Source organism: Rhinolophus hipposideros (genome assembly GCF_964194185.1).
Source record: "Rhinolophus hipposideros genome assembly, chromosome: 7".
Taxonomy (NCBI): Eukaryota; Metazoa; Chordata; class Mammalia; order Chiroptera; family Rhinolophidae; genus Rhinolophus; species Rhinolophus hipposideros.
The window spans coordinates 10,379,821-10,406,884 of record NC_138053.1 but is presented as its reverse complement, the minus strand read 5'-3'; the positions used below and the strand labels follow the sequence as shown (position 1 = coordinate 10,406,884).

The 27,064-nt window shown below is 47.1% G+C and overlaps 1 protein-coding gene and 1 pseudogene across 2 annotated transcripts; one reads left to right on the top strand and one right to left on the bottom strand.

The window, feature by feature from the left end:
* Positions 1-1,776: 1,776 nt before the first annotated feature.
* On the bottom strand, positions 1,777-2,249 carry LOC308499859 (large ribosomal subunit protein eL32-like; annotated as a pseudogene). Its single transcript has one exon. The product of its transcript is annotated as a large ribosomal subunit protein eL32-like (transcript).
* An 11,695-nt stretch (positions 2,250-13,944) lies between these two features.
* ZSCAN25 (zinc finger and SCAN domain containing 25) lies at positions 13,945-26,487 on the top strand. The gene is made up of 6 exons (XM_081053699.1): positions 13,945-13,996; positions 16,115-16,531; positions 17,397-17,598; positions 18,198-18,289; positions 19,596-19,719; positions 23,610-26,487. Exons 2-6 carry the CDS (start codon positions 16,145-16,147, stop codon positions 24,440-24,442), a joined length of 1,638 nt encoding a protein of 545 aa, XP_080909825.1. The 5' UTR covers positions 13,945-13,996; positions 16,115-16,144; the 3' UTR covers positions 24,443-26,487.
* The last annotated feature ends 577 nt before the right edge of the window (positions 26,488-27,064 follow it).

The following is a 27,064-nucleotide window of genomic DNA, read 5'->3' as shown; positions in this document are numbered from 1 at the left end:
CTCTCTCTCTCTCTCTCTCTTTCTCTCTTTAATTTTCTGGCAGGTGTTTTCAACAAAAAGACTACTGTCTGTTAATCCATACCTCAAAAAGCTGGCCTGGAGGGCCATAGGGGAGGGAGGAATATTATAAAATGATTGAGTGAACCTCCATAAAACAAAAACTGAACAGAATGTAACCACAGAAGAAGGTGTTTGAGTTAGTCACATTAAAAAGAAAAAGTGATGTCCCGATATAAAAGTGTGACTCAGTACAGGAAACTTTTCTTAAGTATGTGTTGGGGGAAAGGGCTGGGGATGGTTAAAGGTGAAAACATTTCCAAAATTGAGTTCCCAGGTCTGGAAGTCTGAGCCTAATCAATCTATGCCTCTGAGGAAAACATAAGGCAAATTACCCAATGAGTGTATTGACATTGCATCCTTCCACTAGCGCCTGAAGCCTTCTGAGTACACCTCTAATGTGCCCCCTTAACATTCCTGATGGTGCTTACAGACTGGGGAGCACTCAGCCTCCAGCTAGGATGGGTGTAGCTAGGAAGTACAAATGCTTCGGGGCAGTGGGGAGGCCAAACGGTGGGTGATTCAAGACCCTTCCTCTCAACAATACCAAGTAACAGTGCCTCCCCAACCTCTCTCTCTAAAGAACACATATGTGGAAAAGCTCTTAGAACTTAGTGTAATTTCAAAAATAAATGCAGGGAGCTGTGTATATCTGTCCGGAGAGGAGATATGATGGACATTGCTAGGTCAAGTGGGCTCTGTTGGGATTGTTAGTGTTTATTAAAGGTTGACCTTGTGTACTGCACCATGGGGGGGTATCAGAATCAATTCCTGTTCTCCGGAGGCTCACACCCAAGCAGAGGAGCTAAGACATACACACCTGAAAGATAGCCAGTAGGTGTTTTAATTATAAGTTTTAGTTTGTTATTACATTTCTCTCCAAAAGGTACCTTGGGAGTTTCTTATAGGGATATGGTGACAACCATCTCACTTTTCCTCCTAAAAAAATCCATATGGGAACTATGATTGTCAGTGAAGCTAGGAATAGAGAAAATCTATAAACTCTAAAATATGTAATTGTGGCCCAAGCAACCCTAAACCAGTAGAATCAGTATGGGAAGCCACACTGGAAGAATGACACGGTGGACACAGTGGGGGTGGGTCAGAAAATACACAGGGACTCTAGTGGTGGCAAATTCTCCAAATCATTAGCAAATCTTAACCTTTAGATGTCTGAGAAGGGCCCACCCTGAGAGGGAATGGCTATGAATAGGATAGAGAAGAAACATGAGCATGTGTGTTGGGGAGGCAGAGAAGGCACAGGAAGTTCATGGGAGTCTTTAAAGGGAAAGATTTAAGAAAACACCACTTGTAAAACAGAGGAGACCACCTTGGAAGGCAGATGACAGTATCCCTTAATATCAATGACTGGTGGAGAATGGAAGGAAGGAGAAGAAGGAAGTGACTGGTCATATAAGCCCTACTGAACTGTTAGGATAGAAAAATCAGAGGAATCCTGGCTACACGGGAACTATGTGTTAAAGAAAGTTTTCCTCAATGTAACAGTTGAAGAAAAAGCCCTTGCATTGAGAAACTGGGAACACTCTGCTTACCTGACTCCTTTTCCACAGTATCCTTCTCCAACTAGGTGGTCCAGGAATATCAAACTCATTCAAATAAAAAAGTAAAACAGATATCAATACAAGGGTATTATAGGAAAAAGCAGAAAGAGAACCAAAAGTTTGTTTTTTTTTTTTTTGGAAGAATTTTATGGTTTTATTAAAACACAGTTTGCACACAAGCTGTCTATTCATTTTCTTCACTGCGCAGCCGGGCATTGGGATTGGTGACTCTGATGGCCAGCTGGGCTGCTCTTTCCACAATGGCTTTGCGGTTCTTTGAGGAGACGTTGTGAGCAATTTCAGCACAGTAAGATTTGTTGCACATCAGCAGCACTTGACGTTGTGGACCAGGAACTTCCGAAAGCCACTGGGCAGCATGTGCTTTGTTTTCTTGTTACTCCCATAACCAATGTTGGGCATCAAGATCTGGCCCTTGAATCTTCTGCGCACCCTGTTGTCAATGCCTCTGGGTTTCCGCCAGTTACGCTTAATCTTGACATATCGGTCTGACTGGTGCCGGATAAACTTCTTGGTCCTCTTTTTGACGATTTTGGGCTTCACGAGTGGTCTGAGGGCAGCCATGATACCGAGTAGAAGATGAACGCCACCTCCGTAGGCAGCGCAGAGGAAGAGAGGGGAAGCCAAAAGTTTGGATGTGAAAAAAACTCACCAGAAAAGTGTTGCCACAAAGTAGAGGAAAATTATAATTCAACATTCCAAGATAAATTTAAAAACTTAAGCAATTGCAGGTAGGAAAAAAAAAAAGCACAACAACCACAAATCAGAATTATAGATACTTAGAGAAATGTCCTGACAACAGAGTGAAGGCCAGATGATGGGGAAACAGAAACTGATAGAATTCTAGCAATAACTGGAAAGAGTCAGAAATGAAGACTAAATTATGAAAAACACCAGGGAGAATGGATACCAGAAAAGTAAGACATAAAGGATTAAGAGTAAAAGTGAAGAAAATGAAATAAAAGGATTAGAAAGTAAAAGCTATAAAATACAGATAAAAGAGATCCAACATACATAAAATTGGAGACCCTAAGGAAGAAAAATGAAATAAAGGAAGAGAACAAATATGTAAAACTAAAATTCAAGAAAATTTTACTGAAAGTTCCTTTCTATTGAAAAGGTGTAACATTTTCATGGGAAAATTGATACAAAATGGTCAACTCCTTCCATGATGGGGCAGTGCTTTGTTTTTTACTGGAATAGATACTCTGGAACACAGCCCTGTCACATCATGGAAGGCCTGGAGCTGCTACTTCCTTTACGCACAAATACTGGCTTACAGTGCAAAATTATTAGACATGAAAAAAAGTGACTGACAAGGGGTAAAAACCAATAGAAGCAGATGCAATGATGACCCAAATATTGGGGTTAGCAAACACAAACTTTACAATAACTACTACTATTAAACTATTACTGTGTTAAAAACTTAGAAGAAATGCAAAATGTTCAAAAAATTGAGACAACTATACTGAAATGCCATTTCATGCAATACATTCTGTTGGCTAAGCTGTGGGGAAACAGGAGCTGTCATGCAGCAAATGGAAGTGCAAAATGGTATAACCTGTATTAAGGGGAATCTAGTAATACCTACAAAACTGAAGAAGCATTAATGCTTTAACCCAACATTTTCAATTTAAGAATATGCCTGCACATAGATTTTAAAATGATGTGGGTGCAAGGTATTAACTGCTGCAGCATTAGTAGTAAATGATTAGCAGCAACTCAAATGTCCACCAACAGGTGACATGTCACATTGTCACATGCATACCAACTTAAAAAAAAAGAAAGATATCTATGTACTGATTTAGAATAATTTCGAGGACATGTTACGTGTTAAAAAGCAAGGTATCTAGTGTACTTCCTTTTGTGTGAGAAAGGGAGAGAAGATAGGGGAAATATATGAATATTAGTATTTGCAAATAAACATTTGAAGGCCATACAGTAAACTAATAAATCTTCAGAAATGGGGGAGATTAGGGAATGGGATGGGTGGAGCAGATAGAGATAGGAGCAATAATTCTGTGAAACTTGTTATATGATTTTGACTCGAATCATATAAATGTACCTATTCAAAAATTCATATTAAATCTCAAAGGGTAAGTTAGGTAATATTAGTCAAATATTCAAAACTGTCCACACCAGCACTTTCAACATCTCTACCCTTCATTTCTGTAGTTGATGCTAAAACAACTTTTACATCGGCCATTTTACTTTGTCCTGCTAAAGATAGGCCTCGTATAAGTCTACGCATACAGTTAATGAAGAACCCAAGAGGCGAGTATTTACTCCAACGCTAGGCCTGACACCCCAGGGCCTCCGATGTTCAGTACAAGGTTTTTAAAAATTTTTATTTTTAACTAAACTCTGCTGCCTCTTCTGTTTCTTCTCCATGGTAATAACAACTCCCCCTCTCTACCATTTCTGTATTTCACTCAATACCCTCATCGCTTTTCTCAGATAATTTTCTTCCTGCTCCTTCTGCCCCTCTGTCCCTTTCTTGTTCCCTTCTTCCCTTTCCCCCTTCTTCTTTCCCAGGCCCTTCTTTTCCCAATGCTCTCAATTCACATAGTACCATATTCTTCACTAGAGAAAAAAAGGCTTCATTTGCTCACCTTCCTGAAATCTGTCTCCTTTTGGAGGACACCATTTCCTTTGGTTATAGTCCTATCTCTCAGGAGAAGAGCATGAGGTCAGAATGTGGCTGGTTTATTTTGCAGTTTTCAGATGACTGTTTTTAATTTTATTTCAAAAATTTCCTCTTTAAACCATGCAAAAGAAGAGCCAGTGATGTAGAAAAGCTCTTCCAAACATAAAAGATATTATAAAACTGCAGTAATTAAAATAATGTGTCAGGTCCTGACACAGGATATAGATACACTATAGAATAGAACAAGAGTCCAAACATAGAGCCAACTTGACATAGGAATATAATACTTGATAAAACTGGCCTTTTAAATCAATAAGGAAAAATAGATCCTTCAATAGTATTGAGGAAAGCTTGCTAGAATTTGGGGGGGGGGGAAAGGGAGAGGATAGATTTGTATTTTTTTTTCTTTGGCCAGATGCATTTCAGACAAAACTAAGATTTCAACTTAACAATAAAACCATAAATTTATTGGAAGGGCACGTGGGGGATTTAAAAAATCATCTTGGAGTATAGAAGGCACAAAACAGAAGATTAAAAAAAGAAAGATCAATTTGAATTCATAAAACAATCTTGCAATGCATGAACTTCCATTAAGAAAGACAAAATACATTTTGGGAAAATAATAGGAATAGGAAAATAATCGCAAAACATTTGAGAAAGGGCTAATTTCCTTAATGTGAGAAAAACAAAAAACAAAACTCATATCAATGAGAGATAACAGAAACAGAGGAAAGGAAAAAATAGGCAGTTTACAGAAAAAGAAATACAAGTAATTAACCAAGTTAAGAATAATGATTGACTTCACTCATAATTAAGAAATGCAAATAAAAATTGGAATATATTTATTTCCCTTATCAGATTGGCAAAAAATGAAAAAGTTTGACAACGTCCAGTGTTAATGAGATTGTGGGGAAACGAATGTTATCCCCCGCATTTGTAAGAGTAGAAACTGGTGCAGCTTCTTTGCAGGATAATTTGGCAACAATAGCTGATAAAATTCAAAATGCATATAACTTTTAGACCCAGCAATGTACAGGAATTCATCCTCGATTTATTTGCAAAGTGCACAAGGAATTATGTATAACAATGTTCATTCCAGATTTCTGGTTCAATCCTAAGTCTGGAAACAACCTAAATGTCCACCAATAAGCTTCTTAAGTCAGGGGAAATACATGCAAAGAAACACTGTGCAGCCGGTAAAAAGAATGAGGTAGATATCAACATGTGAAGATTTGGAAAGATATATGGTTTAGCGAATAAAAGCAAAGTGCAGAACAGAATATAGCATGATTATGTTTATGAGAAACAGAAAGCTTATACATTTTACACCTAGCTTGTCTGTATCATTTCTGGAAAAATTTCTGAAACTTGCTTCACAGCCTCAACCTAATCCCCGATTCCTCAGCTTCTTGTTTTTCTTGGTGATTTCCATCCCTCCTCTCTGCTTAGCTGGACTCCATGGTCACTCAGTACAACCTTCTCCCGCCAGAGCCCTCCTTCCATCCGGCTTGGCATTCTCTATAAATCATTGTGACAAAACCCCAATATTGGATTAATCTGGCTGTCTGTTTTCTGCAGCTCTGCCCCCAGATTATACAAACAATTGTGTGCATTGATTCCATCACTTGTTGTTTTGTTTTCTTTTCAATCTCACGTGGATGTTCAGCGTTGCTTGACAATCTTTCCATTCACCCAATTGTTTTCTTACATCAGTCCTCACAACAAATATTCCAATTTTTGCTCCATCATTTAAGCTCCAAGCTTATCACTGTCCCTTGCCCTCTCAGCAGATAACATCACTGAGAAGAGGCCAAGAATGAACTCCTGAAACATCTCTCTAGAATACTTTAAAAATAATCTGCTTTAGGAGTCAGCAAACTAAAATCCTTACGTCAAATCTAGCCCTAGCTGTGAGCTAAAAATGATTATTTTAGGATTGTGAAAAATGAAGACAGACTATGTGTCCTGTGAAGCGTAGGATAGTTACTACCTGACCCTTTATGGAAAAAGTTTGCTGAGCTCTGACCTAGAGCATCACCCATTTTTCTTTCCTTCCCAATTCAGAGTAACCCCTTTCTCCTCTCCAAGGCTGACCTAGAAACCTGTGATCTGATCCAATCTCCTTCTGCCTCTTCCAGAATGTCCTCTTTCCTGTGTCTTCTCCACAGCGAGCTGAAGAATGCTTTTTTTTTATATCGCTAAGTATGTAGTGCAGTTTTCCCAAATTGTCTGAGCCAATCAGGCAGATTCTCTTGGTCTTAGATGGTTTAAGTTCCAGTCTCATCCCTTTTGGATGTGAGTGCATGTTTGTGAATGGAGGATATCCAACACTATTTCCAAGACAGATTGTTAATGTCATTTGTAATATAAAAGAATCTGAGATCCTGTGAGTCCAGCTGGACTTGGCCCTGACGCATGGTATAAGGTTAAGGACCCAATGTTATTTCTTTCCAGATGACCTACCAATTGCTTCCTGTCGTGATGGGTGGCCTGCGGGGCCTCTGGTCCTGCTCCCCACAAAAGAACGCAGGATATGGTGAGGCCAAAAAGGAACTCCCATGGAGCGTTAGATAGCGGAGTCATACCACTATATTCTCTCTGGCGGCTGGGGGAGACACACGCAGTAGTAGCCACACACTTCCTGCCAACCAACGAACCAATCAACGCAGCCCTACAGTTACATCAGTAGCCAACTGGCTAACCAATTATAGCTGATGGCCAACCAATCACAGTTGATGGTCATTCACTACCTGAGCCAGCACCTCCCCAGGCGAGGCCCAGATCCTGGAAACTGCTCTCTGGGACTCTGTCCCCACACCTCCTTTAAAAAAGTTCATTCTTATCTTATTGGTGTGAAATGTGGCCTTTGTCATTTACTAAATTACTCCATCTTCTCTTTCATCCTCCAGATCCAATCAACCCTCAAACCTTGCCAATTTTACTTCTCAAATAGGTTTCATATCTACACCCTCCTTGTAATCGCCAGTTTCACCAACTGCCCCTGGGGGGACAGAGCCCCAGAGAGCAGTTTCCAGGCTCTCGGCCTCATGTGGAAATGTGCTGGCTTGGGTAGTAAATAGCGGTCAGCTGTGGCTAGTTGGCCATCAGCTGTAACCATTGAGCCATTGGCCACTAATATAACTGCCTGCCGTGGCTACGGAGGGAAGCCAAGGAGTGTAGAGGAGAGTCGGTAGGTTGGCAGCAAAGCAGACAGCAGGTCTCATGTTGTGTGAATCCAGCCTCCAGTGAGACCATAGTGGTATGACTCCCCTACCTATGGCTCCGTGGGTGTTCCTTTTTGGCCTCACCATGTCCTGCATTCTTAAGTGGGGAGCGGGAACACAGACCCCCAGGTCGTCCCACACGAAAAATGGCGCGGTGAGCAGGGTATAGGGCCGGCCAAAGCTCTCCGAGGGATGGCGGAGCAGTTTATACATATAAAGGCTCAGTTCCTAAGCAGGGTACGGTGCCGGCCAAAACCTACCGAAGCATGGTGGAGCGATTTGTGCGTGTGAGAGCCCAGCTTTGGGAGGCCCATGAGGAGTGACGCCGGGAACGGGAGGCGCGGTCTGCCTGGGAGACTCAAGCCTCCAGCTGGCACACCTCCCTCTTGGCCATGGAAGGCGTTGCCCTTATTTTGGTGATCTGCTGCGGCCTTAGGCTCCGAGGGTTGTGGACACCTTCCGCGGAGGCCTCCACCCACTCAGACACCTGGTACGGCGACCAGGATTCCGACCAGGTAGGAATGGAGTCTGACTCTGGGCAGGAGGACAGGTGGCCCCCACACAGTGTGTGGTGCCTGGTGGCCACTGTTCTCAGGAGTTGGACCCCCAAGGAGGAGTGGGAGGACATAGACGGCTCTCCGGGCAGTGTGGAGAGGGCCCTGCAGGCTCTGGCTGAGTGGTTGCTGGAGGAGGCGAAGGCTACAGCCGGCCGCGTGGGCTGGATGTTCCTCACGGCCTTGAGTCTCAACACTGAAAATGCGCTTAATGAAACGGCCCAGGTGCCGGACCAGGTGTCCCGGTTGGAAGCACTGGAAGCCCAGGTCCGCCTGTTAGAAAAGAGGCCCCACACTGGAGACTCTGAGGCAGAGGTGGAGGAAGCGAGTGGACACAATGTAGCTGCCAACCCCCAATCCGGGCCAATCTTGAATCAAAGGGTAAAAAGTGAGCAACCTTTGGGCCCTGGGGGCGTTGCTGCAGGCAACCCACACCCCATACACTCCCACTGAGTTGCAGGAGCTGGGGGGGCGGTACAGACAGTGCCCTGGAGAGCCAGTCTCGGCTTGGCTATTACGTTTATGGGATGAGGGAGCAGACAACGATCTCTGCTCCCCAGGCGAGATGGAAAAGCTAGCCTTTGTGACAGTGCATCTGTCCCTGCGACAAAGGTTACAAAACTGCCATAAGTTGGCCCAAGACCAGGGCAACCATTCTCTAATGGAGTGGCTCACTGCTGCGGTACCCACAGTATGGGGACAGGCTGGTGAACTGCCAGACACTGTGAGTCAATGTCAGTCATATACGGAACTTACGCAAATCATCCGTGAAATGGGTATGAGACATGCTATTTTCAACCTTAACATGCAGGGGCCGGATGACGAGCTTTTTACAGCCAGCGTGAGAGATCTGGTTTTGGATACTGCACCTGCGAGTGCTTTTGGATCCTTGGTTGCTATTACACCTTATGTAGGGTGACGGATCCATGAAGTTACAACTGCCATGGCCACCGTAGGGGATCTTGAAAGCCGGAGGCAAAGGAAGTTAAGATAGGAGGTCTGCGCAGTTGAGATCTGGAAGCCCAAATCAAAAGTTAGGGGGCGAGGTCGCTGGCCTCGGAGGGTAACACTCGCACAGATGTGGCGTGATCTCGTGGCAGCAGGGGTCGATCGGAAGAAAATAGACCGACAACCCCATGCACTCCTGCTGGAACTTTGGAAATAGTTGCGTCTGGAACAATTCTGGAGAAGCCTAAAGGAGAAGTCTGGGAAAGCACAATCCGTGTCCCTCCAGGACTTCATGCAGCCACTTGAGACTGACTCCTTTCAGCTTGATTAGGGGTGGGGCCAAGGTACCCGGTCAGAGGGGACAAGCGGGGACCAGAGGCCCCACGTGGAACTGTCCATACATTGGTCCCCTTCTAAAGTGCAGAGGGTTTGAGCCCTAGGTGACACTGGCGCAGACTGCAGTCTCGTTTATGGGAACCCAGAACTGTTCCCTGGAGCAGCAATCTGCATTGATGGCTACAGGGGGCGGGGGGGGGGGGAAAGACTGTGACTGTGAAAGCCGTTTCCTTACCACTGGGTATAGAAAGGCTTCCCCCTCGTACCTACAAGGTTTATGTCTCCCCCATTCCAAAGTATATTCTAGGGGTGGACGTGCTACATGGCCTCAGCTTACAGACGTCGGAAGGAGAGTTCGGTCTCCGGATCCGGGTGGTGAAAGCGGTGACAGGCGGGCATGCTCACCACCCTCCTCAAGTGTTGCCACAGCCCTGGCGCGTGGTTACAGTGTGACAGTACTGCCTGCCAGGAGGGCAGGAGGAGATTGGTCGCACAATATTGGAGTTGGAGAAGGCACATATTGTGAGGCCAACGCACAGTCCCTTTAACTCCCCAGTATGGCCTGTCAAGAAGCCAGATGGGACCCGGCGAATGACTGTGGACTATAGGGAGTTAAATAAGGTGACACCACCCTTGCACGCTGCAGTGCCTTCAATACACGATTTGATGGATCGTCTGACTGTCAGCCTGGGGACATATCACTATGTAGTGGACTTGGCCAATGCTTTTTTCTCCATTGACATTGCACCTGAGTGTCAAGAGCAGTTTGCTTTTACTTGGGACGGGTGTCAGTGGACTTTTCTAGTCCTTCCACAAGGATACTTGCACAGCGCCACTATCTGCCACGGGCTCGTGGCCCAGGATTTGGCACAGTGGGATCACCCATCCTCTGTGGCCTTGTTTCATTATGTTGATGCTGTTCTATTAACATCAGATTCTCTTTCTGATTTAGAGCAAGTAGCTCCCTCTCTTCTCCACCACCTGAAGTCACGCGGCTGGGCGGTGTATTAGGAAAAGGTCCAAGGCCCTGGCTTATCTGTCAAGTTTTTGGGTGTTGTGTGGTCGGGTAAGACAAAGGTTATACCTGAGGCTATTATTGATAAGATACAAGCCTTTCCCCGGCAGACGAAGGTCTCCCAACTGCAGATGTATTTGGGACTGCTAGGATATTGGTGGGCGTTTGTACCCCATTTAGCACAAATGGCAAGGACCTTGTACAATGTGATAATAAAGGGGGCCTCATGGGATTGGACAGAAACTGTAGAGCAAGGCTTCGTTGCCATGAAATGGGCAGTGCAGCAGGCACAGGCTCTGCAAGTAGTGGACCCCGGCCGCCCATTTGAACTTGATGTTCACGTAACACAAGAGGGGTACGGATGGGGCCTCTGGCAACGGCAGGAGTGTCTCCGGTTGCCAGTGGGATTTTGGTCCCAATTATGGAAAGGAGCGGAGGTCTGCTACTCTCTAATAGAGAAACAGCTGGCTACTGTGTATGCAACCCTAGTAGCCACAGAAGCCATCACAGGAACGGCATGGGTGTTGGTTCAAACAACCTATCCTGTCCAGGGGTGGGTCCGTACGTGGACCCAGGGACCCAAAACGGGGGTGGCACAGACCACCACCTTTGCAAAAGTGGGGTGCCTACTTGGAGCAATGTAGCACCCTTAGTTCAAGCCCTTTGAGCACAGAGCTGCAACAGGTCCTGGGGCCTGTGGAGCTTGTAGCCCAGGCTGAGCCAAGCGCTCTGTCTAGAGGGGAGGACTTGGAGCCCTCGCCCTACAAAGGACACTCCCCAGTACCTGAGGATGCCTGGTTTACTGATGGTTCTAGCCGAGGGGCTGCAGCTGTTTGGACGGCTATTGGTGTGCAGCCCCAAACAGACACCATTTGGTTTGATACTGGGATGGGCCAGAGTAGCCAGTGGGCTGAATTACCGGCTGTGTGGATGGTAATCAGCCACGAGTTTGTGCCCCTGGTTATTTGTACTGACAGCTGGGTAGTGTTCCATGGCCTAACATTGTGTCTCCCTATGTGGAAACACCAAAACATATAGGTAGGACACCATCCACTGTGGGGTCAAGCCATGTGGCAGGACCTCTGGGACCTAGGGCAGAGAAAGGAGGTGACTCTAATGCATGTCACAGGTCACCCTTAGTGTCCCCGGGTAATGATGAAGCAGATGCCCTAGCACGGGTCCGATGGTTAGAACGGGCTCCTGCCACTGATGTGGCCCATTGGCTGTATAGGAAGTTGCAGCATGCTGGAAGCCGAACCATGTGGCAGGTGAGCAGCGCTGGGGTCTGCGTTTGAAATGGCAGGAGATAGCAGATGCCTGCTATGACTGTGCCCTTTGTGCCCAGGACAGTCCCCAAAGGCGGAGGCTCCCCTGGGAAACACAGCAGATTACGTGAGGGAGGGTGCCCCTCACTCACTGGCAAGTGGATTACATTGGACCCCTGCCTAAGGCCCGCAATGCGATATACGCATTTACAGCAGTGGACACTGCTACGGGGTTGATGTTTGCTTGGCCATGTCCGGCTGAGGATCAGCAGCCTACAGTGGTCGCTCTTACACCGCTGTGCGCCCTCTATGGTCACCCCCAAGTCATTGAAAGTGACAGGGGTACCCATTTTATGGGGCAAGAAGTGCAGCATTGGGCTGCCAGGATGGACGTGTAATGGTTGTTTCATGCTCCCTATAACCCACAAGCAGCTGGCATGATTGAATGCTACAATGGCCTTTTGAAGCAAGGTCTCCCGGTGTCAAGACACCCTCCCACAATGCGTGACTGGGCCTCGCGTCTATGGGATGTCCTGAGAGTCCTGAATGAGAGACCACGGAAGGGAGGGCCCGCACCAGTAGAAGCTCTGCTACATCAGATGGCAGCTCCCATTCAATTACAAGTCACCACCAGTGTGAGATTGTTAAAGCCAGGCTACGGCAGAAATGGAAACATTTTGCTGCCAGCACCCAAATGCTTGAAAGCAGGGGAACGACAGCAATGGACTTGGCCCTGGTAGGTCAAAAGCCCTCACTGTCGATGGTTGGGCCTGATAGCCCCATGGGGGGCTGGTTTGACTCATGATTTGCACGTGATGCCAGGGGTGGTGGCTGAGTGGCTACCTCAAGTGACTGCGAGGTCCCGACACCCGGATGATTTTGCAGGGAACCTATGTGCTCTCACTATGGCCTATTATAGGGTCCCCTGTTCTGTTACATGTTGAAACTATGCAAGGGACCCCAAGCTCTGCCATAAAAGTCTGGTACCACAAACCAGGAAAGGTGCCAGTGGCAGCGACTCTCCTTTCCCAGGACAAAAAGCTAGCGTGTATCCTCCCAGATGGAAGGGATTTGCCATTGTTGGTTCCTAAGACTACCGTTTCTTTTCATCCATAGGTGTCAATAGGCTAATATGGCACAAGGACCCTCGCGGAAGACACTTGTCATGTAGATTATGAGGCGAGACCCTGTAGGGGTGGAGTGTGGGGACAGCCCCAGAGAGCAGTTTCCAGGCTCTCGGCCTCACATGGAAAGGTGCTAGCTCAGGTAGTAGCTGGCCGTCATCTGTGGCTAGTTAGCCATTGGTCACTAATATGACTGCAGTGGCTACGTTGGGGAGTCGAGGAGAGTCGGTTGGTTGGCAGCAAAGCGGACAGCAGGTCGCACGTCGTGTGAATCCAGCCTCCAGTGAGACCACAGTGGTGTGACTCCCCTACCTATGGCTCCGTGGGTGTTCCTTTTTGGCCTCACCACATCCTGCGTTCTTATGTGGGGAGCGGGACAGGAGACCCCACAGGCCGTCCTGCACGACAGTCCCAGTTCAGTCTCTTGCTGTTATTCTCCTGAATTGCATTATTTGGCCACATTTTACTCCAACAGTCCGTCTTCTTATCTTCCCACCTCCTTCCCTCCCTTGTTCAGTTTTTCTCGCAGGGTTCTAGCAGCATCTTTCTAAAATCTGTTCTCTTCCACCATTTAAACCGTTCCCTTGCTTTCAGGTTACCTTCTGAAATACCTAATTTAACTGTCTGCTCCAGTGGCTCTGATGGTGCGGGAATGCTGTTATTGCCTCCCCACTCCCTGGGCTCCTCCTGCTCCCTTGGCTGGGGACACTTACCTCATTTTTTGCTACACCCTTCAAATCTGAGCTCAGGGGCAGGCTCCTTCAGGAAGCCTTCTTTGACTCCTCCTCCCCACGCCACCTCCCCCTACCGGGTCGAGGCCCCTCTTTTGTGAACCTACAATATTCAATGCGCCTATGCCTCCTACAAAGAGCACCCAGGAGCGCGGAATGAACACGTGTTGACCCACTGGTCTCTAAAGGCCCTTGAAAGAGGCGCCGTGCCCGGTATATGTCTGGAGAGTCCTTCCACAGAGGGAAAACAGGTGCAAAGGCATGGAAGTGCAAAGGAACCTGCCAACCGAGAGCCTCAGGGGTGCAGGTAGACGGGGGGAAAAGCTTCTCGCGGTCCCGCACACGCTTGGGAACAGTCCCCGGGGACGAGCGACCACCGAGACGCCCCGACCTCCGAAAGTCCTAGAGAGGAAACGGAAGGTGCCTTTTCCTTACGCACCTGTCTGACAGCGTCCTCGGCCCACTTCCGGTCCACCGAGCGCAGTGGCGACCCCGGCGCGGGTGCGGGGCAGCGGGTGAGAGCCGGGTTGGGGCCGCGCGGGGCGGCGGGTGTCGGTGGTCGGGGTGCCGGGGCTGGGCTGTGGTGCAGCTCCGGGCATCGGGCGGCGGCAGGACTTACGCTGCGGGCGGCGCGCCTCCTTGGAGCCGCCTCTGGTGGCACCGAGGCCTGGCCGCCCGGACCCGGGGAATAGGGGGGCGGGGCTTCCGCGAGAGGCTCAGGTGGGAGCGAGCGGGGCTGATCCCGCCCGGCCAGGGTTAGCCTAACGCAGAGCTGTCCACGAACCCGAGACCTTGAACCAAAGTGGAACTCTTTGAAAAGTCAAAGTAGTTATTTTAGAGCCAGCCTAGGACACTCATTTAACTAGTAGCAATGGGGCTTTCTCTTTATCAGATGTCAGGGATAAAAGACGAGTGGGGAGCTTTCTTGTGTTCAGGGATTCTGGTAGACAGAGACAGATTGGTAAACATTGGCACTATAGTGGGATAAACGTAATAGCTAGAAGGTCGTGAAACAGCCATCTCAATTGATGCACGAGAGAAAACGAATAGACTAAAAATGTAAAATAGGTTTAAGAAGGGTAGATAAAATACACAGACGCCTAATAGAATATTAAGAGAAGCTTCAGAGGTGCCTTCTGCCAGTTGCTCATTCTCTGCTCCGTTTAGAGTGATCTCCCTGCCCCCCAAAGCCGAGCTCCTTACCCACTTTTTTGGACTTCCACGTGTGTCTCCCCAGCTTAGGTCACCTCCCTGTCCCCCCCGACCCCCCGGGGAATTAAATAGTGTTCATTCTCCAGTCTAGTACAAGCCTCTTTTTTTCTCATGAGCACTTGAACCTGCATTTCCCTTTCCCTTTTTGGCTTCCCACGTTTCTCATCTAAACCATATATATGTATGTTGGTAGGCTGACCTTGGCCCGCTATCTCACCTCTTACATCTTCAGCTTCTTCATCTGAAAAGTAGGGGAAGTAGTGCTCACCATACAGAATTGTTGTAAGTATTAAATGAGAGCATGTGTGTTCACAGGCTTTCTAAATGGTAAAGCCTACACGAGTTAGAAATCTTTTGACCAGTTATAATAATGGTATATACGTTGCTCTGTCTGTTTTAGGTTGCGCATACATCCAAACCACTAGCAAATCTGTTGGGTTTACCTCCAAAATATGTCTTGGCTTTGTCTGCTGCTTTGCCACCATCCTGATCTAAGCCTTAATCATCTCCTGGTTGGATCACCATCACTGCTCCTTCTGTTCTTTTCCCCTCTAGTCTGTTCTTGACATACTGCATGCAAAGTGACCTTTGTAAAACATGTAGCTCCCCACGAAAATAAGAAGTAAACGCAAAGCCCATAAATCTTACTGTGGTCCAGGCCCTGGATAATTTGGTTTCTGCCTGTCTGTACCACCACTTCTTGTGTAGCTCTGTCCATTCACTCTGCTGAAGTCACACTGCACTTTGGCTTGGTATCCGACACGCAAAGTAATCTCTAGCCTCAAAGCTTTTGTCTGGAATGCTCTTTGAATGACTGGCTCATTCTTATCCTTTGGGTCTCAGCCTAAATGTCATCTCTTCAGAAAAGCTTTCTTGAAGTTGTTTGTCCCCCCTCAACAGAGCACCTTACTTGTTTCCTTTCTAGAACTTATCCCCATTTATAAGTTTATTTGCTTACAGTATTTTTTTCTGTCTGCTGTACTAGTATATGAGTTTCAAAGGGCAATACCTTGTCTATCTTGTTCTCTATTGTATTTCTAGTTTCTGTGGGCCTGGAATATGTGTGTGTTCAATGTATATTTCCTTTAGTGTTGCAAGAGTGTGCCCTGGTGACCAAATTATCACCTATCTTACAGTCTCCCATTGTAGTGTTATCTCCCTAGTGCTGTCTCCCTAAAGGTATTTGTGGGTCTAAGCTAAAATCTATACCTTTTGTATTTACTCTCTGCCCATATCAGGTGGTTAGCAAATACTGAATTGATTGACATAGTTTTCAAGGATTGACATAGTTCAGTCTTTTGAAAATGTCTCATAGAAGATAATTACCACGTTCTCCAGCAGAATATTCCTTGATGTAGAGACAACTGGGATCGACTGATCTCTCAGTCTCACTTACGCTCATTGTCTGGTCTTCCCAACAGACTATCAGTCTTCTGGGTGGGAGTGTGAAGATGCTTAAAGAGCGGCCAGGGATGGCGGAAGATCCTCAGCAGCAGATGGGTGTTCCTGTGGTAAAACTGGAGAAAGAGTTGCCATGGGGCAGGGGAAGGGAGGACCCTAGTCCTGAGACTTTTCGGCTGAGGTTTCGGCAGTTCCGCTACCAGGAGGCAGCTGGTCCCCAGGAAGCCCTCAGGGAACTCCAGGAGCTCTGTCGCCAGTGGCTGAGGCCGGAGATCCACACCAAGGAGCAGATCCTGGAGCTGCTGGTGCTGGAGCAGTTCCTCACCATCCTGCCCCGGGAATTCTATGCCTGGATTCGGGAGCACGGCCTGGAGAGTGGCAAGGCCCTGGTGGCCATGGTGGAGGACTTCACAGAGAGAGCACTGGAGGCCAAGGCGGTGGGTGAGAAGGGGTCTCAGGTTTTACTTGTTGCTGTGGGAAGGGGAGACTTAAAGAATTGAAAGTTTTGAGGAAGCAGTGGGAGTGGATGAGGTGCAGAATCTCCCTCCTCAGCTCCTAGACTCTCTGCGGTACTTCTTTGCGGGGCAGTGGAGTTTTCAGCAAGAAAAGCCATTCCCGGGGTTTCTGTTTTGGTCATCAGGGCAGAGGCCTGGCCATAGTTCTCTTGTGGGCCGCAGGCCCAAATAAGGCAGTTGTGATGGATTTCAAGGTCCCTCCTAGACCCATTCCTCCTTGGGCAGAGCTGCATGTGGGAATGCAGGAAAGTTCACTTGGAGAATATTCTCATTGCACCTCGCATGCTTCCTTGAGACTCTGGCCATATCTCTGTCACTTTCTGACACAGTCACCTGCATGTTGGCTGGAAACGAAGAGAACAACTTTTTCTCACTGGCTAATTTGCTGAAGAATCGAGGCTTTGTGTTTTTACTTTTAGCATCTGTAACTAGGGAATTATTTTTCCTCGTCATGAGCGTGTTGGGCTAAAATTCTCAATAGGACAGACAATATTTAGGCTCTCTGTGATATTTTTCGTGGTGGAATTTGATCTGTATTGAGGCAGACAGAAGGGATCTTGTAAAACGGCATGGACTCGTAAAAGTTGCTCAGAGCCTGAGAAAGGGAGTTCAGCTTCTCTTGAACCTTCTCACTGATGCCCTGGCGAGGAGCTGAGCCGGCTTGTCCTTCCTACCCCCTGCGGCTGGAATGGTCCTTTTCTCGTCTGTCCTTCTAGGTTTAAATTCAACTCCCTTCAAAACAGTCTTTCCAGGTCTCATTCTAATAGGTGTTGGGGACTGTTTTTAGGTGCCATGCCACATGCAGGCAGAGCAGGAGGAGACGGCACTTTGCAGAGGCCCTTGGGAACCAGGTGTGCACCTGGGGCCAGTGGAAGTCAAGCCTGAGTGGGGGATGCCCCATGGGGAAGGAGTCCAAGGCCTAGACCAAGGCACCGAGGAGCAGCCCAATCAGGACCCGGGAGCTGGGACGCAGGCCTTCCAGGAGCAGGGTAAGACGCGGACAGTAAGGAATTAAGGGCACAGGACATGGTGCTTTGTATCCTCCCCTCATCTTTTCCTTTACAAACCGAGCAACCGATACCTTAAGTTATCTGCGAGGTATAATTCTGAGCTTTCTTGGCTACTTCCTTGACTTTAGTAGGAAATAGATGAAGTGAAATTGTTTTCTATACCTCAACTCTCTGATTTCTGCAGGGGATAGCTGGGACTGTGCTCGCTCGTCATTTATTCTCCTTTCTCTCACATCCCCTTTCTGGAAACCACCAGGAAATACGCAGCTGACACATTTTTTTAACTAGGCAGACAGACCATATCCCTAAAAGGAATGTATGACTTTATTGTGTTAGTAAATCTCAGAGGGGGTTATTCCCAGGGTAGGGAGCATGATTAGCCCTGAACGGACAGGGCATATTGGGTTGGGACCATCTCCCAGCTGAGAACAGGGTAAGGTACGTCCAAATCCCTATCTGTCTGGAGTCTCCTGTGGTTCCTGGGGTTCTGAGTGTCAGGCAGTGAATAGCTTATAGCTTTGAATGGACTAACTGTAAGGCAGCACTAATCCTGCTCACGCTGTTTTCCCCGTGCTTAGCTCTGCCAGTTCTTCAGGCTGGTCCTGGTCTTCCCCCAGTGAACACCAGAGACCAAGAGACGGCAGCGGGCTTCCTTACTGCTGGATCCCAGGTGAGCGGTGCCTCTGTCCTTCCAGTGATCATGATGTGGCTTTGAGTGAGGTTTGCTTCTCCCAAGGTTTCTCTTCACAGCAGAGCTCCATCCACAGAGTTGAATTAGTCTGCCTTTCTTGTTCCAGTGGACATGACAGCCTGTTCTCTCCACTTTACCCTCCTCAGTTGTTAATTTGAGTCGAGCTTATACCTTAGGGTCCAGGCTAAGGCTCTACTCACTCGTTGGTATTACTTTTTGATTTTTTAAAATTAACCCAGTATTTCTTTCTTAATTGTGAGCAGGAGGAGGATATTGTTGACAGAAACCCCAGAGGTGTGGTCTAAGGCATGGTGTTGGCTAGGAGAGCAGTCATCCTTTGTATATAGTCTTTATGGGTCCTTCTGCTGCTGCTCTTCCTCTGCACCTCCTGTCCCCCCACATCTGCAGGAGGGTAATGACTTATAGTTGGGGCTCCCAGGACTACTGAGAAGAGTGGCTTTCTGGCCCCTACTCTGGCCACACCCGGAGTTTTGGCCTTCTTTGCACTTCTTAGCCTGCCATGAGTGGGGGAACTAGAGCACAGATGGGGTACTCTTGCCCCAGTGTAAGTCTTTTCCATGAGATGCTGAGCGTTACCAGGGAGGGGGACGATTTCCAGTGTGGCACTTTTCTGAAGGGCATAATGAGTCTTAAACTGAAGAGTTCCATGTAGAAGAAAATATGTCATTTGGCAGAAAAAAAGAAGTGAGTCAAGTCTGATCTAGCTAAAGCAGAATTGGGCAAGATTTGATGCCTGCGTCATTTCTTATTCCTGTTTTCTTAGGATGGGGTTTGGAGGAAATGCAAAATGACAGCATGTTTTAATTTGGTCAGATCTTCATAATAGTTCTTCATGGTTTTGTAAATAAAAATGCATTTATTTTAACATGGTATTGTTAAAACAGGGCTTACACAAATGTTTACTTATCTCTGAGGGAAAATCGGTTCAAAATGAGGGCATAAATAGCAGCTTCCAGGTTTGATCAAGCTTGAGGATTTAGTGGAGGTGATTTATAATAAAAGTAGAAATTAGATGCTGTGGTTGTTAGGTAAGCTAAGTGTGCAGCAGAGACTCAGAAATAAAGTGGCTCAAACAAGGCCATTACTCTTTGTCATTACACCGTTGAGAGGTAGGCATTTCTGCTCCCAAGGCCATCTTGGGACCCTGGTTCCTTCCGTCTCACTCTGTTCTGCCCTAGAGTGTCATCCCCTGTGGTCTCTCTCCTTTTGAACCGCTCCTACTTCAGGATTCTTTCTTTATCCATAGCCTCTCCTGTTGTTTCAGGGTTTGGGACCATTTAAAGATATTGCTCTGGCCTTCCCAGAGGAGTGGAGGCATGTGACCCCAGCTCAGATAGACTGCTTTGGAGAGTACGTGGAACCACAGGACTGTGGGGCCTCACCTCCAGGTAAGATTGTTTCCATCCCACAGGTAAGAGGCTGAGGTGTGTGGAAGCCACAGTTAGGGTTCTTGCCCTTGCTCCAGATTTCAGAATCTGGTGCTATACTGACAAAGGAAGGGGACTTCATGGCAGACGAGTAAATGGGACCAAGGCAAGAGCATGGACCAAGGAGGTGAGAGCTTGCATTCCTGTGTCAGGAGAGGAGTGCACAAGGGGCAAGAAGACATGAGGTAATTATTCTGGCTGTGATGAGACAGGTCTGTCATTAGGACTTCCCGAGCACCTAGTCTGTGTCCGTGATTGAAGGGTACCATGCTTGAGAGCAGGAGAAAAGCAGCAAAAGATTGATTTTCTGATCGCGTTCAGCAGGTGTTTACTGAGTGCCCTCTGTATGCAGGCTCCACATGTCACTTTGTGTTGGGGCTGGACTAACGTAGTGAAAGCCTTTGGAGCCTGCAGTGAGTGTAGAGGGCACAAGAACACACAGTAGGATTTCAGAGACAGGAAGGGTCGGTGTGGGCCTGTGTCACGGAACAAGCAGAGCCTCCATTGGGCCTATCTCACATGAGGTGGGAGCTGGGAGGACTTTGCCGTCACACACATGAAAGGAGCTCAGAGGAGGAGGACCAGCAGGAGAAAGGAGGGAAGTTCAGAGCGAAGGCCCTGCTGGGAAAACCAGCAGAGGGCACTGCAGGGGTTTGGGGGCTGCCAGAGTGAAGAGCAGTGTGGAAAGTCTCTGTGGGCTGAATGGGGAGGTGAGCGGGAAGAGGAAATACACGTGATTGGGAATGGCCCTCTCCTCCTTCCCTCAAATTCTTTTCTTTTTTATTAACTTCTTTGTAAGTTATGTACTGACTGCTTGTATGTCCTGACCCCACGTGGCCTTTTTTCATCTTGAAATATGTTGAGGGATGAGTAAGAGTGTCATTGTACTTCCTTCAGGACATGAGAGAACCCATCCTGATTCCACCAATTCCTAACTGTGACCTTGGGCATCTTACTTGACCTTTTCAGCTCTGAGTTTCCTTAGTTGTAAAATGGGATATTCATAGAACACTGTCTCATGGAGTGGTGAGGACTTAATGAGATAGTAAATCTAAGCATTTGGCAAGCATGGCAGTGCTAGATATTTTTATTAGTTGTGTAAGTATTATTAAGTGATTCCTTTATGAGTCAGTCAGTATTCATTCAGTTATACACCCCAGAATTTTTATTTGGCATTTACTATGTGGCCAGCACCCTGCTAGTCACTATGAAGAGTTAAAAATAAAGGCACTTGCCTCTACAGTCCTAAGAGTCTGATGAAGAGCCCAAGTGCCTGTAATTACGGAGTGGGCGAGTGGAGGGGGCTCAGGAGACCTGGGTCCGGTACGAGGTTGTCACACCATGAAAAAGAGAGGTAAGACTGCTCTGATGGTGGAGGATGTGGAAACCCTCAGAGATAACCCCCAGCACAGAAGCTCGTGCAGTGTGCCCTAGACATAAGTGCCATCGTTGCAGTGTCTTAATGCCCCTCAGCGGTGTACCTCTGCCATGGTGACACTCTGTGGGGGAAGGATTCTGCTCTCCCATTCCCAGAGGGTTTTTGCACCCTCCTGGCCATTTCTGACTGTTCTAGAGACTCTGCTGTATGATTGTCGTCTTACTCATTGTTTCAGAACCAAAGCACTTCCCTAAGTGCTTGTTTCAGAACAGCAGCACTTCTCCGTTTCTGCTGAGGTTGGGTGAGGTGAAGGTCTGTTTCCCAGGCCTACCATCTGCTCGCCATCGCAACCTTCAGCCTTCCTCAACATATTTCAAGATGAAAAAAGGCCACGTAGGGTCAGGACATATAAGTGGTCAGTACATAACTTACAAAGAAGTTATTAAAGGAAAAGAAGAGAATTTGAGGGAACGAAGGAGAGGGCCATTCCCAACCATGTTTCCTCTCCCCACTTTCCTCTCCATTCAGCCCCAGAGACTTTCCGCACTGCTCTTCACTCTGGCAGTCCCCAAGCCCCTGCAGTGCCCTGTGCTGGCTCTTGCATTGATAGCTGTGTGAGAAAATAAAATTCTGTAATGTGTAATATGTAGCAAATATTTGCATTTCTTCAGGATCCATTTAAGGTTTATGCATTGCATATCATTTTAATTTTAGTATTCATAATACCTCAAAACTGGAAACTACCCAAGTGAACGTCAGATTAATAAATAGCATGGAATATATTCTTACAGTGTAATACTATACACCAGTGAAAAAGAATGTAGTGTAACTACAGCTACACACCGCAATACGGTGAATGTCACAAGCGTAATACTATTAAAGCCACAAACAATGTGGCTTTTTTCAATTACATGAAATTCAAGAACCGACAAAAGTACTTTATGGTGATGAAATTCTGGATAGCATGTTACCCTGAGGGCAGGATACAGTCAGTGGTGGGAATGGGAGGGGATTTCTGGGCGCTGGTCGTGTCTTTTGAACTGGATGCTGACGACATGCTTGTGTTCATTATGAAAAGTCTTTGAGCCCACGTCTATGTTTTGTACACTTTCACTTTCATGAAGTTTATAAAAAAGTGTATCAGAGATGATAGCTGTGTCTTTTATGTTTTGATCAGATCAGGAAACATGTAATGTCTGTTTTCTTTTTCTCTTAATGATCTTGCCTGAAAGGACTCCTTTCCCCTTTACGCACCACTTACCATTTCTCTCTTGGCTTCTTTGCTTCCTAGTACATTTTCTTATCTTTCTTTCTCTCCCTCTTCCTTTTGTTTTTCCATAAACCATTGTTCTGTTAACTTAGAGTGTAAGAGGGATCAAAGAAAGGGCTTCTAGAAGGGGTAAGGCATTTCCGTAACATCCACAGGCATTTCGATCCTAATAGAAATGGTAACGTAGAGGTGGCCTGTACAAGAACGGCGTCACGGACAGACTGGGTTCATTTGTCCATCCAGCAGTCATTAAGCATTTTCCCTGAGTCAGCCCCTGTGCCAGGCCCGCAGGAGAAGCAGATTAGTAAATAAAACAAGGCTGGGCAGAGGGAGCCGCATGAGCAGGGACAGCAAGCTGAACAGGTTAATGGAGGCTGTGGAGAACTTCAGGTAGTAATTGATTCCTGGAACAGGCTTATAATCACTGAGGAAGGCAAACATTTGGATGGATATAAAGTAGCATTTACAACAAGGTCACATATAAATAAGTGCAAAATAAACAGTGCTGATTGAATACATATGTGCTGAAGAGATCGAGAATACAAGATAATCAGGATGTGTTTCTTAAAGGAAATCAGTGAGTCAGATTTTGAAGGAAATACACAAGTCTGAATTGGAAAGTTAATTGGGAAGACATTAAAATTTGGCAGACTGTTCTATAAGAAGGCATGGAGTTTGTCTTAGCTTGGGACTGAGTGATTTAAACAAGAGACTTTTATTTCTCATAGTTCTGGAGGCAGGGAAGTCCAAGATCAAGGTGCTAGCAGATCCGTTGTCTGCTGAGGGCCTTTTTCTTGACTGGCAGACTACCACCTTCTTGACATATCCTCACATGGTAGAGGCGGGATGAGGAGAGATCTGTGTCTTTCTTATAAGGACACAGATCCCAGCATGGGTGCAGCGGTCGCCTTCGTGGCCTTACTTATTTGCCAAAAGTTCCACTTCCTAATAGCATTACATTGGGGTTTAGGGCTTTAACCTATGAATTTGAGGGGGAGTGGGGGACACAAACATTCAGTCCGTGACAGAGATGGAAAGAAGTAAAGGAAAATCTGACTGTAGGGTCAGTGGAAGTAAAATATAGAGGTTTCTGGTCAATGGAAAAAAGGAATTGTTAATGGGACATGCTTAGAAGCCACGTTCTAACATAAATTTACTGTCATAGCTGCTGCAGAATCAATCTGTGTCTCCTTTGTCTTGTAGACATTGGGAGCAAGGAAAAGGAGGCCAAAACCCAGCCAACAGACCTCAAGGGGGCGCTTGCTCAGGGGACATCAGAGAGGTTTGGGGAAGCTGCTCTCCAGAGCCCTGAGCTTGGAAGAAGCTGTGAGCAGGAGTCCGGCAGCTCTGTGGGAAACATGCCAGGGCCGCTTCCTCCCCAGCATGGCGTCCTTCCCCTGCCCGATGACCTCAAGACCCATAGCTCCTTCTGGAAGCCTTTTCAGTGCCCCGAGTGTGGAAAAGGCTTCAGTCGGAGCTCAAATCTCGTCAGACACCAGCGAACCCATGAAGAAGAGAAATCCTATGGCTGCGTCGAGTGTGGGAAAGGGTTCACTCTGAGAGAGTACCTCATGAAGCACCAGAGAACCCACCTGGGAAAGAGACCTTATGTGTGCAGCGAGTGCTGGAAAACCTTCAGTCAGAGGCACCACCTTGAGGTCCACCAGCGGAGCCACACGGGGGAGAAGCCCTACAAGTGTGGGGACTGCTGGAAAAGCTTCAGCCGGAGACAGCATCTTCAGGTACATCGGAGGACACACACTGGGGAGAAGCCCTACACCTGCGAGTGCGGCAAGAGCTTCAGCAGGAACGCTAACCTGGCTGTGCACCGGCGCGCCCACACTGGCGAGAAGCCCTACGGGTGCCAGGTTTGTGGCAAACGGTTCAGCAAAGGGGAGCGGCTGGTCAGACACCAGAGGATCCACACCGGGGAGAAGCCGTACCACTGCCCTGCCTGTGGGAGGAGCTTCAACCAGAGGTCCATCCTCAACCGGCACCAGAAAACTCAGCATCGCCAGGAGATCGAGGTGCAGTAAGCCTGCCCCGGGGACAGGCATCCTTTTTGCTAATGGAAGATGCTGGAGACAATGGGACCTTCCAGCACTATCAAGTGGAGGGAGACCTCACTGGAGGATGTTGTGTTTACTCACTGAAGGGCTTTGGAGGGAGCCTTGAGGGGTGATGGGGTACAGAAAGGCACTTTGACCCATTTGTTTTCCACTTGTTCAAAAGGAAAAGGGCAAGGCCTGGTTTATGTTGAGTTCCCAGAGAGCATAGCTTCTCACATCTCTTAGCCAAGTGGTGCTAACAGTTTTTCTTACCATCTTTTGGGGAAATGATATCCTGAGTTTTGGTTCAGGTTGAGGTTTTTCTCCTTCAGTGGGAGGTTCCTATCCACCTCCTGAGCAAGTCTGATAGTCAAGGCAAAATTTTGTCAATGTTGGCAGCTAAACCTAATTTTTCTGAGGTCTGTGTCCTGCCTGCAAGGATACAGACCGTCTCTCTTCCTTCCCACTCTCTTTTCCATTTAACAAATATTTCTGGAACACCTGCTATAGGCCTGGTTCTGGGAAGACAGTGGTATTCTTGCTCCCCGAGCTTGTGACTTTCCATGTGTGTGAAAGCACACATGGGGCCATTCGTTACCGCGTTCTAGGTTACGTTTGTGGTGAGTGCTGTGAGAGGCTGTTCTCGTGCCCACTCATTCTGCCCTGCCTGCTCGCGTGCTGGGTCTTTCCCTTCCTACTTGGGATCACCCAGGGCGCCTCATTTATTTGTAGCCCCCCTTTGTAACATTCTACTCTCATCTGTAAAGCTTCCCCATTCCATTCCTTGTACCGTAACAACTGTCCATACACCTATTGGGAAATATTTTGTTATTGATCAACTGAATAAACATGAGACTATTTTTTAAAAACATTCAGTTCTGTATAAAGATCTAATTAAATGAATCTGAAGGGTGAACTAGTATTAATACTGTATAGTTGATGGCACTTTAGAGTATATAAAATGCTTTCCTCTGTATTTTCACTTGATTCATTCCCCACATGTTTCTTGAGGCCAAACGATGTGCCTGGAACTCTTCTCGGTGCTCGAGATGTCAGTGAATAAAACGGAGAAAATCCCTGACCTTGTGCAGCTAACATTTTAGTGAACGTGTTTGATCGTCAGAAGCACCCAAGGTGGAACCCCCGGATGCTCCCATGAACCATCTGGACCTGGGACCCGAGTCTGACCTTGGTCCTGTCAGCTTCCTGCCCTGAGATGCCTTTGCCACCTACCTTTTGTTACTGAAGAATCTCCGTCCTCAGTGCATCCAGATCTTTGTCATCTGAGAGGTGTGGGGTCCTGAATGCCAACGAGATGACGAGGTGGTGGTCTGTTGTGCAGGAGTGCCAAATAAAGTGTTTGCAGGCATTTAAATACAATGCATTTCTTTAAAACGAGAAGATGCAGTATTTGTAACTGTTTAAGCTTTCTTATATTATTTTGACGTCACGAAAGGGTTTCCTTTCTGTTTGAAAGCTGGAGCCTGCATAACTCACATGGACTGCACCGCAGGGTTGTAATGCTGTGCCTCTGAACGCCGGCTGCTGAGTGAGTGAGTCTTTTGACAGTGTACTGTAAATCAGTTTATTTATTTATTATCATTTTTTTTGTTGTTAAAGATTTTATTGGGGAAGGGGAACAGGACTTTATTGGGGAACAGTGTGTACTTCCAGGACTTTTTTCCAAGTCAAGTTGTCCTTTCAGTCTTAGTTGTGGAGGGCGCAGCTCAGCTCCAGGTCCAGTTGCCGTTGCTAGTTGCAGGGGGCGCAGCCCACCATCCTTTGCAGGAGTCAAAACCGGCAACCTTGTGGTTGAGAGCCCACTGGCCCATGTGGGAATCAAACCGGCAGCCTTCGGAGTTAGGAGCACAGAGCTCCAACCGCCTGAGCCACCGGGCCGGCCCCAATCAGTTTATTTTTTGACAGTGTACTATAATTGCAAGATGTGATTTGTCTCATGATGCTTCTTAATACGTATTCCTTTACTGGATCCCCCCCCCCCATTTTCTATTGTAAATAAGATAAATGGTAATGACTTTAACACAAATAGTTGCATTACTCAGTCCATGTTGGAACACATTATTTTGCCACCCATTATTGGTACATAGCCATGGTATTTAATTTGGATTTAGCACATGACCTGGCCTCTCAGGTGTCCCCGTGAGGCTGCACTGACCACTAACCAGGACGTGTCTGAGACGGCCACTCGCTGAGGTGCTGGGCTGCTGCTGCTTCTCAGCAACATTGCGGTTAGATATAAAATCAGCCTTTATTCCCAGTTCCCAGACAAGTACAGCAAAGTTTATGGCCACCTGGCAGCCAAAGCCAATGGAAGGCTTTTCCTAACCCTCTGGCTTCTTGTCTGGAGGGCCTGGGGCTGACCTGGCCTGAGTTTGGCTTTCTCTCAGAGATCTGTGTTACAAAGCAGGGCGGGAGCGTGGGGCCATCCAGGGCTGGGAGTTGCTCATTTTTTCTGTTTACCTGAATGAAATTGGAGATTCTCTTTGACTATACGCTGAGCCAAACAGGGCTCTGGGTTTTCAGCTAGCTAGACTCTCTTAAGAGAAGCTTTAGTGGGAGCCGGGTTTTGCTGTCTTTCCCACTTGGGCT